At 38.6% G+C, this 12,202-nt stretch overlaps 1 protein-coding gene across 5 annotated transcripts in view; it reads left to right on the top strand.

The window, feature by feature from the left end:
- Positions 1-12,202, top strand: part of LOC149065551 (synaptogenesis protein syg-2-like) — a 199,321-nt gene that overhangs the window by 69,396 nt on the left and 117,723 nt on the right. For all 5 annotated transcript variants that reach the window (XM_089253852.1, XM_089253851.1, XM_089253849.1 and 2 more), the window contains exon 3: positions 10,936-11,063. In XM_089253852.1, coding sequence (XP_089109978.1) covers positions 10,952-11,063 — 112 coding nt within the window. In that variant the 5' untranslated portion in view covers positions 10,936-10,951. The remainder of the gene's footprint in view (positions 1-10,935; positions 11,064-12,202) is intronic.

The following is a 12,202-nucleotide window of genomic DNA, read 5'->3' as shown; positions in this document are numbered from 1 at the left end:
TGTGCCAAATATGAGATGAATCAGTGATTAAATAATATATATAATTCATGATATTCAATGCTTTTTTTACTATGTTAAAATAACTGTTAAACAGAAATGAAATTTTTAAAGTTAATTAAAATTTTGTATTTGCTGTATCACTATTCATGTTGAACTTGTAAAAATACCAAATAAAATACTCGAATAAAATTTTCAGACACCCTCAGAGACATTTTCAACAGCAACAAATTTATTTTTGTCAAATCTCTGTTACAGCATAAAAATTTAAGAAATATAAAAATGTTTTGAATGAACTCGTGATATGTCTCCAACAACAACACGTTGAAAATACAAACTGGAAGTTACCTTGGGAGCAAAGCAAACTGTTTCGATCTTTCTCCCTCGGGACACTTTACGTAATACCACGTGTGTATTTTTTTTTTCTTTACCATTTCCAGAAAACGCCTGAAAACAGAATGGAAAAAACGTAATCTACAAAAAAAATATATCCATAATCCCATGAAAAAAAAACCGACCGAAACTGTTGGTAAGAAAAGTGAATGACGAACCGCAAGCTTGCAAATTGCATTAGGATCACATCAACACCAATCACTACTCTTTTCTTGAAATAACTGCTGACATGGGAGCTCAAAGATAAAAGGAACTTAGATAAAAAAAAAAAAAAAACTACACACACATAAGAAAGTAAGACAGATGAAAGAGAGAGAGAGAAAAAAAAACTTAAATGATAAAGAGAAATAAAAAAGAATAGCATAAAAAGTAGCAAAAACGGGGCAAAAAGAACCATTTTAAGCGGTAATCAATGCAGACAACGGGAAGGCCAATTTGCGCTTGCCTGGGCGCTTTTGCTCTGTCACAAAGCACTATAACGCCAAGGTTTTTTTGTTTCTTCTTTTTTGCCCTCGAATTCTTTTTTGTACCGAAAAAATAAAAATAAAAAGATTTTGATCTGGAATCGCAAATCAGAACCAAGCCAACTCTGCAACGGGAAACAGGATGTAAGGAACAGCTGATCCTGAATGCAATCTTTCCCCTGATGCCACCACATCCGAAATGGGATTAAGTGCGGAAAACCTGAGAGCAGCTTTAATCTGGATTAAGAATCTTTTATGCTTATTGTGAGTTGATGAGAATCTTTCCTTTTCTTCTCTTTTCTCTTATTCGTGTAGTTTTTAGTTATTTCTATTCCACAAAATAGCGAAAAATCTTTGACTAAAGCTGTGCTTTTGACATAGAATATATCAATAATGTTTTGTGACTGTGGCAGGCCGCATAACTCAAGATATACATCTGACAAAATGTATGGAGTTAAAAATATATATTGATATATTTTGATAACTGTGGAATAACGGCTGATCAAAGTAACAGATAAGTCAATAATTCGAATATTATAGATCAGAGGTAGCCAACAGTTGGCCAGCGAAGTTCGTATGCTCGACCCCAGACTAAGTGAAAATACTATGAATCAAATTTGTGATTATTATTTGAGCTATTTTAGTTCCAACAGCAGGCTTTCTGATTAGCAAATTACTTACACTCATTATTTCTAGTGCGTAATTTAGTGTGAAGGGTTTTTTTTCCCTTGTTAAAGAAGATGAATGCTGTGGCGGCCTCTGTATTTGCAGCTAATTCATTTTTGGTGTGCTGCTTAAAGTAATGAAACTTTTTCGAAGTAGATTTCAACTCATAATAGCAACTTGAAACTTCAATCGACTAGGCTAAGCAGACCTTAATAATTCCAAAGAGCAAAAATTCGACAAATTGGATAGTTGACATTTGACATGGTGCCGTTGACAGAATGAGTTTCACTTCCTGACACTATAAATATTTGATTCGAAAACAGAGAAGCCTTTTATCTCTAAATTTCGACAGGCCAGGTTGGTGATATCCTTTGTTGAAGCAGTCTAACACTTTATCAAACCAAAATACTGATATTCTGTTTAAAGAAGGTAACTCACGTAATAAGAGTACGTGTATCGCAAATCTGGTTCCCTGTAATTTTATGAAGATACAGGAGCAACAGGTAATAAGGCATGTGAGCATTCTTCACATCTACAGGATTCCTGATCTACCGCCTGATCCATGCAAAACTAGTCAATCTTATCTTGGTATCGTGTTTACTCACTCCGAATGGTCAATCCTATCCACGCCTCTGTCTTTTTCCAAGCTTTCTATCCCAATAATGATTCTCCTCTCAAAATCTACCGGTACGTTAATCAATTCCTTGAGCTTCTATTCGACCCGTGCGGTCCACCGGTTGCGTTACTAAATCAGGGGTAAGGGAAAAAATGTTTTTTCTGTAATATTTATTGTATTTAACTAGATGAAAAATTTGCAGAAGAAACTATAATTTTTGATGCATTGCATCCACTAAATGTTAAAAAGATAAACGATGATGTATCGAATATGTATCAGTTTATAAAGTGGAACTCAGGGCAACATTTTAACGACTAAATGACAAATCTGCGTTTTCTGAGTCATTTTACTGATGCAGCTTATACACCGGAGTGTTGCACCTGATGCTGCATCTGACCATCACGTTGGCCCTCCGATAGTGAGAAGTTGACCATCCCTGGTATAAATAGTAGCGCAATGCGTTTTGACAAAAGCGAACAGGAAAACACGGGGTTTTTTAAGTGGTCAGAAAGTTTCTGCACTGGTTTGAAGTGCCGAGCGGGAGGTGGAGATGAAGGTTTTGATGCGAAATTAGAGAAATCCATTGTTTTCAGCCTACGATCGAGACACACATCTGGCATTCCGCCACTTTTTTTTCGCAGTAGTTACGCGGCAACGATTACAAAATTTCGAATAAATGCAATTTCAACACCTAAATTTTACTGCAGAATCAGAACAACCACTGGAGAAAACTACCAAGAGCATTGGAATTTTCACTTCGAATTCATATAGGTCTGCAAAAAAAATCCGAGAAGTATCAAAATAAATGGTACAAAACAAATAACGGTTTTCACACAATGTTCTGGAATTTACTCACTTCTACCGCCAAAATGCGAGTTCCGCCAGAAGAAGTTCTGTTATTTTCTACACTGCTTAGCTAGGCTTTTTTCCTCCCGTTTTGGTGAGAACATCACGGTATATGTGTGAACAAATTAGGGACCTTGCTGTTGAAAATTCTCTTATTTTTCAACCATTTATTTCATGACTTTTTCGTGGATTTTATGCTGACCTGTCTGGACTTGGAGCAGAAATTCTAATGCTCTTTGTGGTTTCTTCTATTGTGTTTGTTCCCCGATTTCGTAAAATTAATGAATAAAATTCAGTTAAATATTTCGCCTTTGCAAAACCGTTTACTGCATCACCCTTTTGTGTAATGCAGTATACACTCTGACCAGGATGACCATATGATCCGTATTTCTCCGGAAATTCCCGTGTTTTCCGTAATTTTAGTCATTGTAGGCTTTTCCACCAAAGTCTACAAAATTTTAATTTTTTACTGGAATCAAGAGAACTGCAATTCTCTTCCCAACTTATAAAAATCATATAATTACTACCAAAAATATAAATAATCATCTCTCTAAATCCTGTTCAACGTTTTTAAAATGAATTGTATTTTGATCCACTACAATTTAGAGTAGTGCTTCATTTCCCACATTTAGCAGTTTTTCAGTCATAATTCGAAATGTTAGAATCAGTTTAGGCGGCAATAGGCAATATTTTAGACATTTTTCTCGAAAAATTATGGTCAGCCTACATTTGACAAATAATTATTCTTTGAAAATTATTTATAATCAAGTGTGTTTAATTAACTAATTGCATTGATCATTCAACTAAAACAAATGTTGATTGGTTTCCAAATGTGACTTTTCGTTCTCACAAAGTTTTTATACACTTCCTAATTTGCAAAGTCACCCGAAATTACTCAAAAATAAATCATTTTAAATAATTCATCGTTCTAATTTCACTTTTGAATGATTTGCTTCTGTGAGTGTTAGCCATTTCTGACTTGCCAAAGTTTATATTAGACGAGTGTATTGTTATCACACTTGTAGTAGATCAGTGAGAAGAGGTTAAACGTTCTAATATTCAGTCCAATTTGAAGCATCTTTGCACGCATCTTCTTGCTCATTTTACTAAAGGAAGACTCCTCTAGGGAAATGATGGATTTCTGCTGAGTCCTATGCAAAACACTTTGCATGGCGTGCTTCAAGTAAGAGATGTCGCCTCACTTTCTTCAGTAAACGACTCCAGAGAGAAAGAGAGAGAGAGAGAGCGAGAGGGTGAGATGATAGAAAGAGGTCCAAGAGAGAAATGTCTAGAAGACAGAGAGGGAGAGAGAGAGGTATTATTCCATCGAATATGCTTTCAGTTAATGAAAGCGAAAATCGGAACCATCCAAGATATTAGACTCTGTTTAAACTGAAACTGAATTTCCGGCTAGTGCAGAAAGGTATCTCTCTCTCTCTAACAGTTCTCTCTACCTCTTTTCCTCATCTAGATCCACAAGACTTAGGCTTTTGATATCTTAATGGTTCTGTTTGCATTCCTATGGAGGGCTCAGATGGAGAAAGAGAGACAGAGCCCTATGGAAAATTTAAATTCTCATCTGTCAGAATGGCGACGAATTGAGTTTCGTTGTCAGCGGAGTCGACGATTAATGGCTTTAATCGATACTCTTAGCTATCATCCATTGATTGTTCTCTTATGAGCACGTTGGTCAACAACCTATTGACTGTACGTAAGCGGCAGAAATTTGAGAAAGAGTCAATACTGAGAGAAAACTCGGTGGAAAATGTCTGCAATCAATCATAATTCCCTACATAAGGGATAAGTATATCAAAACGCCATCGCAGTTCTCATAAATGTCTCTTTACTGTAAGTGATTTCCGTTTTGAATTTTCATTTGTAAACAAACGTCAGCTTATTCGTGGATTTTTATAGAACATTCTTTATATACAGGGTGATTCCATAATTCCCCTTGCCGCATTTTACTGGTAAACAGTAGATCTTAGGGGCGTATTTCCAATTGGAAAAAGTATCCAAATAACGTATAGAACTCAGATACGTCATTCATGTTGCAAGGTGTTACATATTTATTAAAATATACCTCCCCTTTATTGAAATATATAAATTAACTTTTGATACAGGCACCCTGTCCTCAAAAACCCCAATTACAATGTTCTTGTCCTGTCTCTCCTGACGCCAACAAAAAAAAAATTACTTTTCTAAGTGCAATATTCGCTGAGATGTTTGAATTCAAATTCGGAGAAAATTTGTGAAAAAACAGCATAAACCAGGGACATAAGCATTGTTCGTTAGTTTATGCTGTTCTGTGCCAACTTTTCTCCGATTTTTCAATGTAAATATCTTAGCAAATATTGCACTTGAAACGTGTATTTTTTTTCCTCTTCAGCAGAGCCAGGGCAAAAATTTTATAATCGGGTTTACGAGTCATCGCGTCCATATAAAAAATTGATTTTTATATTTTAATAACTACACAACCCCTTGCAATATGAATGAGGCATTTGAATTCTAAACGTTATTTGGATACTCGATCGGGTCCAACATGCTAAACTCTTGAAGCGTTTACACGAGATTGGAATTAGGGGAAACTTGCTGAATTGGATAGAATCGTGGTTAAGAGATAGGTCGCAACGGGTTATGGTGAACGAGGAATTCTCTGGTTGGACAGACATCACAAGTGGAGTTCCTCAAGGAAGTGTCCTTGGCCCCATACTTTTTTCACTTTTTATCGATAAACTCGATCAGGGTATCGAGGGGATTACTAGCAAATTCGCAGATGATGTGAAGCTAATGGGGGTAATCCGGAATGAAAGCGATAGGGAGTTGCTCCAGACCAACTTAAACAGGATTGCAGCATGGGCAAATGAATGGAGCATGACGTTTAGCGTTGATAAGTGCAGGGTCGCTCATTTTGGTTCGAACAACCCACGGTTCTCTTACGAGTTGAATGGTGTCACTATCCCGGATGCAACTAGGGTCACCGATTTTGGAATTCTCATTGACGAGCGACTTAGGTTTCCTGAACATTGTTCAGCGGTGGTCAAAAAAGCGAATAGAATGCTATGTCTCATTTTCAAAAAGGTCTCTTCGCGTTCTCCTAAAGTCATTCTTCCGGTTTTTCGAGGCTTAGTTCGTCCTGGACTGGAGTATGCTGTAAGATTTTGGAGACCATACCTACAGAGGGACAGACTTGGTTGAAGGGGTGCAGAGAAGAGCTACGCTTGTCCTTATTGGCACACAGGGCTTGAGTTATGAAGAGAGATTTCTTTTTTGAATATGTTTACATTGGATGAACGCAGGTGTCGAGGAGATATGATCGAAGTGTTCGAAATTTTCAATGGGATGGATAGGATGGACCATGAACTTTTAGTACACCGCCAATCGACTGCGTTTACAAGGGGACACCAGTATCGATTGGTGATGGACAATGCAAGGTTATGGTGTCGCAGGGAATTTTTCTGTAATAGGGGAAAATTCCCCTAAATTAATAAATGGAATAGCTTACCCCCGGAGGTAGTAAATTGTAACACAATTGACACATTTAAAAAGAAATACGATATACATGTTGGGGTAAATCGAGAAGCTATCCATTCTTAGAATAAGACAACCATAAGTATTCCTTATGGGCATTGTATATTTTATCACGTGTATATATTGTTTATAATTTGTGTTAATTGCTATTTTAATTGGGTTGTCGTATTTTTGAAATATATGACATCCATATTTTTATGGGCACCTTTTTATCAGCCACCTCGTTGGGCATTTTGCCTGTTGTGGCGTTGAATTTGTATTTGTATATGTATACTCCTTCTAATTGAAAGCATGCCTCAAGGATCAACAGTTCACCAGTAAAATTAGGCAACGGGAATTATGGAATCGCCCTGTATATTGTATACAGGGTATAAAAAGTCCGCTTCACCTAAAATAACCCGTAAACCGTTGGCTGTGGAATCATACTTTCAGTTAGGAAAAGTGTTTAACGTGCCCATCTCTTCTATGTGTTACTTATTTGACTAAGCGCCGTAAACGTACCGAGATAAAGCATTAAATCTTTTATACGCCCCCTCCCGTCCTCTAACTTCCACTTAGAAAGCTGTTGCCGTATAATCTTCTTGAGCCCAACGTAAAAACTTCCATGCTTTTAAATGTAATATTCGCAGAAATATTTGAATTTAAAATCATTGAAAATGAGGGAAGGAACAGTGTATGAAGCGTAGACGAAGCTTCTAAGGAAAGATTGAGATTCGTTGCCTTTGTAGTCTAGTGCAGTGTTTCTCAACCTGGGGTCATATGGCCCCCTTGCGGTCCTGGGATATTCTAAGGGGGCCACGAGTGAAAATCAGATGAAAGGGGGAGTCATGACAAGTGGTGAAGGGGGCCCGCAGAGAGATATGAAGAAATTATAACAATTATAAATTATATACAAATTTTCAAGTGAAATATGTTGGGGGAAAAGTGTGACTAAACTTTCAGAATCCAGCAGAGCTGTCCATGAAGCAGGAGCCGTCTAAACCTATGTGGGCATGGCTTGGGATGCTCATGGAGGCCCTTCATGGTCACATATGGTACAATAATTTTTGAGTGTAAATATGTAAGCGGTTTCGATTACGTAAAGGGGCGCCCCAGAATATAATTTTGCCCGGGGAATCATTATAGTGAGACGGCCATGCATAGAACCCCCAAAAGAAGGAAGTCCACTGAACTTCAGCCACTTTATAAGGTGCAGACCCATAATGATGTGTCGGTAGAGGCGATTTATTGTGTAGGTTCGTTGGATCGTCCAGCATTTCGCACATACCTATCATTCCCATATAATTTGTCCCTTAAGAAAAGTGGCAATCTTCCCTTCCCCTCACTTAAATTGATCTTATCTATAAAATTTTTGTTCATTATAAATTTAGTTTGGACTAAACTAAATTCACACAGTAAGTATAAAGTGTTTCGTTCCTTCATGAGGGTAGGGGGCCCTAGGTAAGACGAGGGCGGCCACGAGAAGAAAATGTGGTTCAAAGTGGGTCATAAGCTAAAAAAGGTTGAGAACCACTGGTCTAGTGCACTCACCCGGCAAGTGAGATGACGTGGGTTAGATTCCCCTTGAGAAGGGCAGTTGAATTTTCTTTCTTTCCTAAAGTCATCGTCCCATCAGCCTGCTGTTAAAAACCATCGCATAGAAGAATTTTGTCCGTTATTTATACTCTTCTTTCCCTCATTTTCAGAAATTTTGAATTTCAATATCTCGTTTAATATTTCGCTTAGAAACATGCACAGCAAACGGGGGGGGGGGGGTGGGGTATGGCATTTTCCTTTCGAACCAATGATCTTAGAGACATACTTCCAATTAGAAAAGGTTTGCGAATAACGTGAAGTGCTCAGATATGCCATTCATGTTTCAAGGGGTTTTGTGTATAGTTATTAAAATAAAAAAAATAAACTTTCTATATAGCTCCCGTGTGCCCCAAAATTCAATTAGAAAGTTGCTGCCCTGTATCTCCTGATGGTTGTTTTTGCAATATTCACTGAGATAATCGAATTTGAAAAACGGAGGAAATTTGGGGGGGGGACAGCATTAAGTGAGGGTAAAATGGTTTTTCCGCATTCAGAACTGCTTTTCCTTCAACTTTCCTCCGCTTTTCGTATTCGAATATATCAGTGAATATCGCACTTAGAAACAGGGAATTTATTTTGGCATCAGGAGAAATGGGGCAACAACTTTCTAATTGGGTGGTTTTAGGGCACACGGGGACTGTATAAAAAGTTTTTTTTTATTTTAATAACTATATAAACCCCTTAAAACATGTATGGCATATCTGAGTACTACACGTTATTAGGAAAAATTATCTACACTGCTGGCCACCCAAATTGCAACACCAAGAAAGACAAGAGATATCGCAACAATATTTATTTTGTAGATAACATGTTGACCAAGCATCAAATGATTAAATTTATAGACTTCTGTGAAGTGTGGTTCCTGCCAAAATCAGTAGCCAGAGTAGCCGCCATTGTTGGAGATCACCGCTGCCACACGCCTCGGCATTGATTCAAAGAGACTTTGGATGTGTTCTTGGGGTACAGCAGACCAAGCAGCTTCCACGCGTTGCCAAAGTTGATCTGGTGTGGCAGCTGGGGATGTAATCTGGGCCAATCGTTGAGCAACCATGGACCACATGTTTTCTATCGGCGAAAGATCCGGAGAGCGAGCTGGCCAGGGAAGCAATTCAATCTGGCGATTGACGAAGAACCTTTGGACAATGCGTGCCACGTGTGGTCGCGCATTATCCTGTTGAAATATGGCTGTGGGCAAGCCCTGAAGATAAGGAAGGACAACTGGCTCCAACACCTCGGAGATGTAGCGCTGGCTTTTTAAAGTACCGGCAATGCGTACTAGAGGAGTGCGAGAGTGATATCCAATACCGCCCCATACCATAATACCCGGTGCAGGACCAGTGTGGCGGTGCATAACGCAGCTGTTCAGCATCCTCTCTCCACGGTGTCTCCAGACTCGAATCCGACCATCGTGGTGCTGCAGACAGAAGCGTGACTCGTCAGTAAAGACAATTTCATTCCATTGTGCCGTCCACATCCTTCTTTCATCGCACCATTGGCGGCGGAGGCGTCTGTGGTTCTGCGTCAAGGGTAGACGAAGCAATGGACGTCTTGCGGACAGACCACTCTGCTGTAAACGGCGTCGAATGGTACGCGCAGACACTGGATGACGCGGTACAGACTGAATGTGCTGTGCTATGGTTCGTGATGTGGCTGAGCAATCCGTCACTGCCATACGCACAATACGCCTGTCATCACGTGAAGTGGTGCACTGAGGTGGATGCGATCGAACACGTCTAACCCTCCTGCATCCAACGATCACATATCCGCATTACAGTTGTTTGGTTTCGTCCAACACGACTACCGATTTCCCTGAAAGATAATCCACAATCTCGGTAGGCCACTATCCTTCCTCTGTCGAACTCGGATACTTGATCAAAAGATGATCGCTGTTTTCTACGAGGAATAATTGATCGTTTTTTTGAAAAAACCATAAGAAAAACACAATTGCCGTACTTCAAATCGTCGAAATCTCCAAGCCTTAAATAGCGCTTTGAAGTGGCGCCACAGGCGCGCGTGATGTGCGTCTGCGCTGAAATTCTAATCATTTGCATATCTCACCTCCGCTAATGCATGTTGTAAATTTCATATTATTTGCATGCTTCCTTCAGGGTGTTGCATTTACGGTGGCCAGCAGTGTAATTGAAACTATGCCTCAAGAATTAACGGTTCGCCATTAAAGTTCCATACCCCCTGTTTGCTATGCACCCTGTGTTTGTGTGTGTGTGTGTGTGTGTGTGTATATATATATACAGGGTGGGCAAAAAGTCCGCTTAGAAAATTTAAAAATTCATGAAAACCGGAAAAATAACCGCCATAAAAAACGGTTTGTAGGGTTAGCATCGCTAGGTCGCGGGAATTTTTGTACGAAAGAAAAAGAAAAATAAAACAAACAGCCGATAGGTGGCGCTGACGTATAACAAGTCAAAGAAAAGATACGCAAATAACGAACAGAATGCCTCCAAATCGTTTACTACAGCAGTATGTGTTCCACATGACCACCGCGACAGGGGATAACACATTGCAGGCGAGTCACAAATCTTGCAACGGCAGAGTGCAGTTATCCCCTGTGGTGGTGGTGGTCATGTGGTGGCTGCATTCTGTTAGTTATTTGCGTATCTTTCCTCTGACTTGTGTACGTCAGCGCCACCTGGCGGCTGTGTTTTTAGGTTTTTTTCTGTCTTTTAAAATTCCCGTGACCTTTTTTAGTGATGCTAACCATGCAAACTGTTTTTTATTTCGCTTATTTTTCCGGATTTTATTCATTTTTAAAGTCTCTACGGACTTTTTGCCCACCCTGTATATTTTTTTTCATAATTGTGAAATTAATGGTGTTTCGTTCTATTCGTTTAGATTTAAAGTTTGATGGATGAAAATGCAAAAAGAATATAAAACAATGTGGGAGCTAATAGCCTTGTATTTCCGATGGAACATGTGTTTGCTGTGTGTCATGTTCATAATCTCTAACACGTTTAACACCGGTAAGAAATTTGCATGAATTAATTGATGAGAATGTGCTCGTAATTTGAATGAATCAATTTGCCTTGAATTTTTTTATTTTCGAGTGAATTTATAATTTTTTTTATAATTTTTTAATATGGTATTTTACTAATTAATCATATTTAAACCCGTTAGTGCTTAGTGAATTTATTTTTGTCTTAGTAAAAATATGGTTATTTTTAGTTACTATAATTATGGGATATCCTGGAATTTTGCCTCCGACATTTCGCTCGCGATGTTTCGTCCCCGGTATATTTTGCCCCCGGAAATTTCACCCCTGGTATGTTTCGTCCTCGGAAATTTGGCACCTGACATTTCACCTGCCCTGACCGTATGAGCGACTGACTGTGTCAGTGACCATATGAATGAATTAGTGACCGTATGAGAGAGTGACTGTGTCAGTGACCATATGAATGAATTAGTGACCGTATGAGTGAGTGACTGAATGAATGACCAATGAGTAAGTTAGTGACTGAATGAGTGACCAGTGAGTAAGTCAATGACTGAATGAGTGACCAGTGAGTAAGTTAGTGACTGAATGAGTGACCAGTGAGTAAGTGACTAATGGTTTCAATTTAAAAAATGCCCAAAATTTCTTCTGGATGCGTGCGCCAGTTTTGAGAGTGAAAATACAGTGTGTTACGCAAAATAAATAAATGTAAATTTTTATACGGTCCCCCTGTTCTGTAACTTCTAATTAAAACGTTGTTGCCCTGTTCTCAGCCGGAGAAAAAAAATCCATGTTTTTAACAGCGATATTCGCAGAGATAGAAAAGTTTTTAAAGAACTGCTTAACTCAGGGGAAGAAGAATTATCCGTTAGTTTATGCTGTTGTTTCCCAATTTTTCTCCGATTTTTGAATTCAAATATCTCAGAGAATATCATACTTGAAACTTGGGTTTTTTTCCTCAGGAGAGACAGGTCAACAATTTTCCAAGTGGAAGAGCAAAAGGACAGGAGACCGTATAAAAAATCAGATTTCTTCTATTTAGTGACACACTGTATTTTAACTCTCAAAACTGGTACAGAGTGATTTCGGAACACATTTTCAGCATTTTTTTTTTTAATTTAAACCATTCCTCTACGTCTTACAGGACACCCTGTCTATAAAGTGCGATGA

This window comes from Pholcus phalangioides, unplaced genomic scaffold (genome assembly GCF_987345545.1).
Source record: "Pholcus phalangioides strain wild (caught in Gottingen) unplaced genomic scaffold, Ppha-v1.0 ptg000039l_1, whole genome shotgun sequence".
NCBI classification, from domain to species: domain Eukaryota; kingdom Metazoa; phylum Arthropoda; class Arachnida; order Araneae; family Pholcidae; genus Pholcus; species Pholcus phalangioides.
The sequence above is the reverse complement of the archived record's forward strand: the minus strand, read 5'-3'. Positions and strand labels throughout refer to the sequence as shown.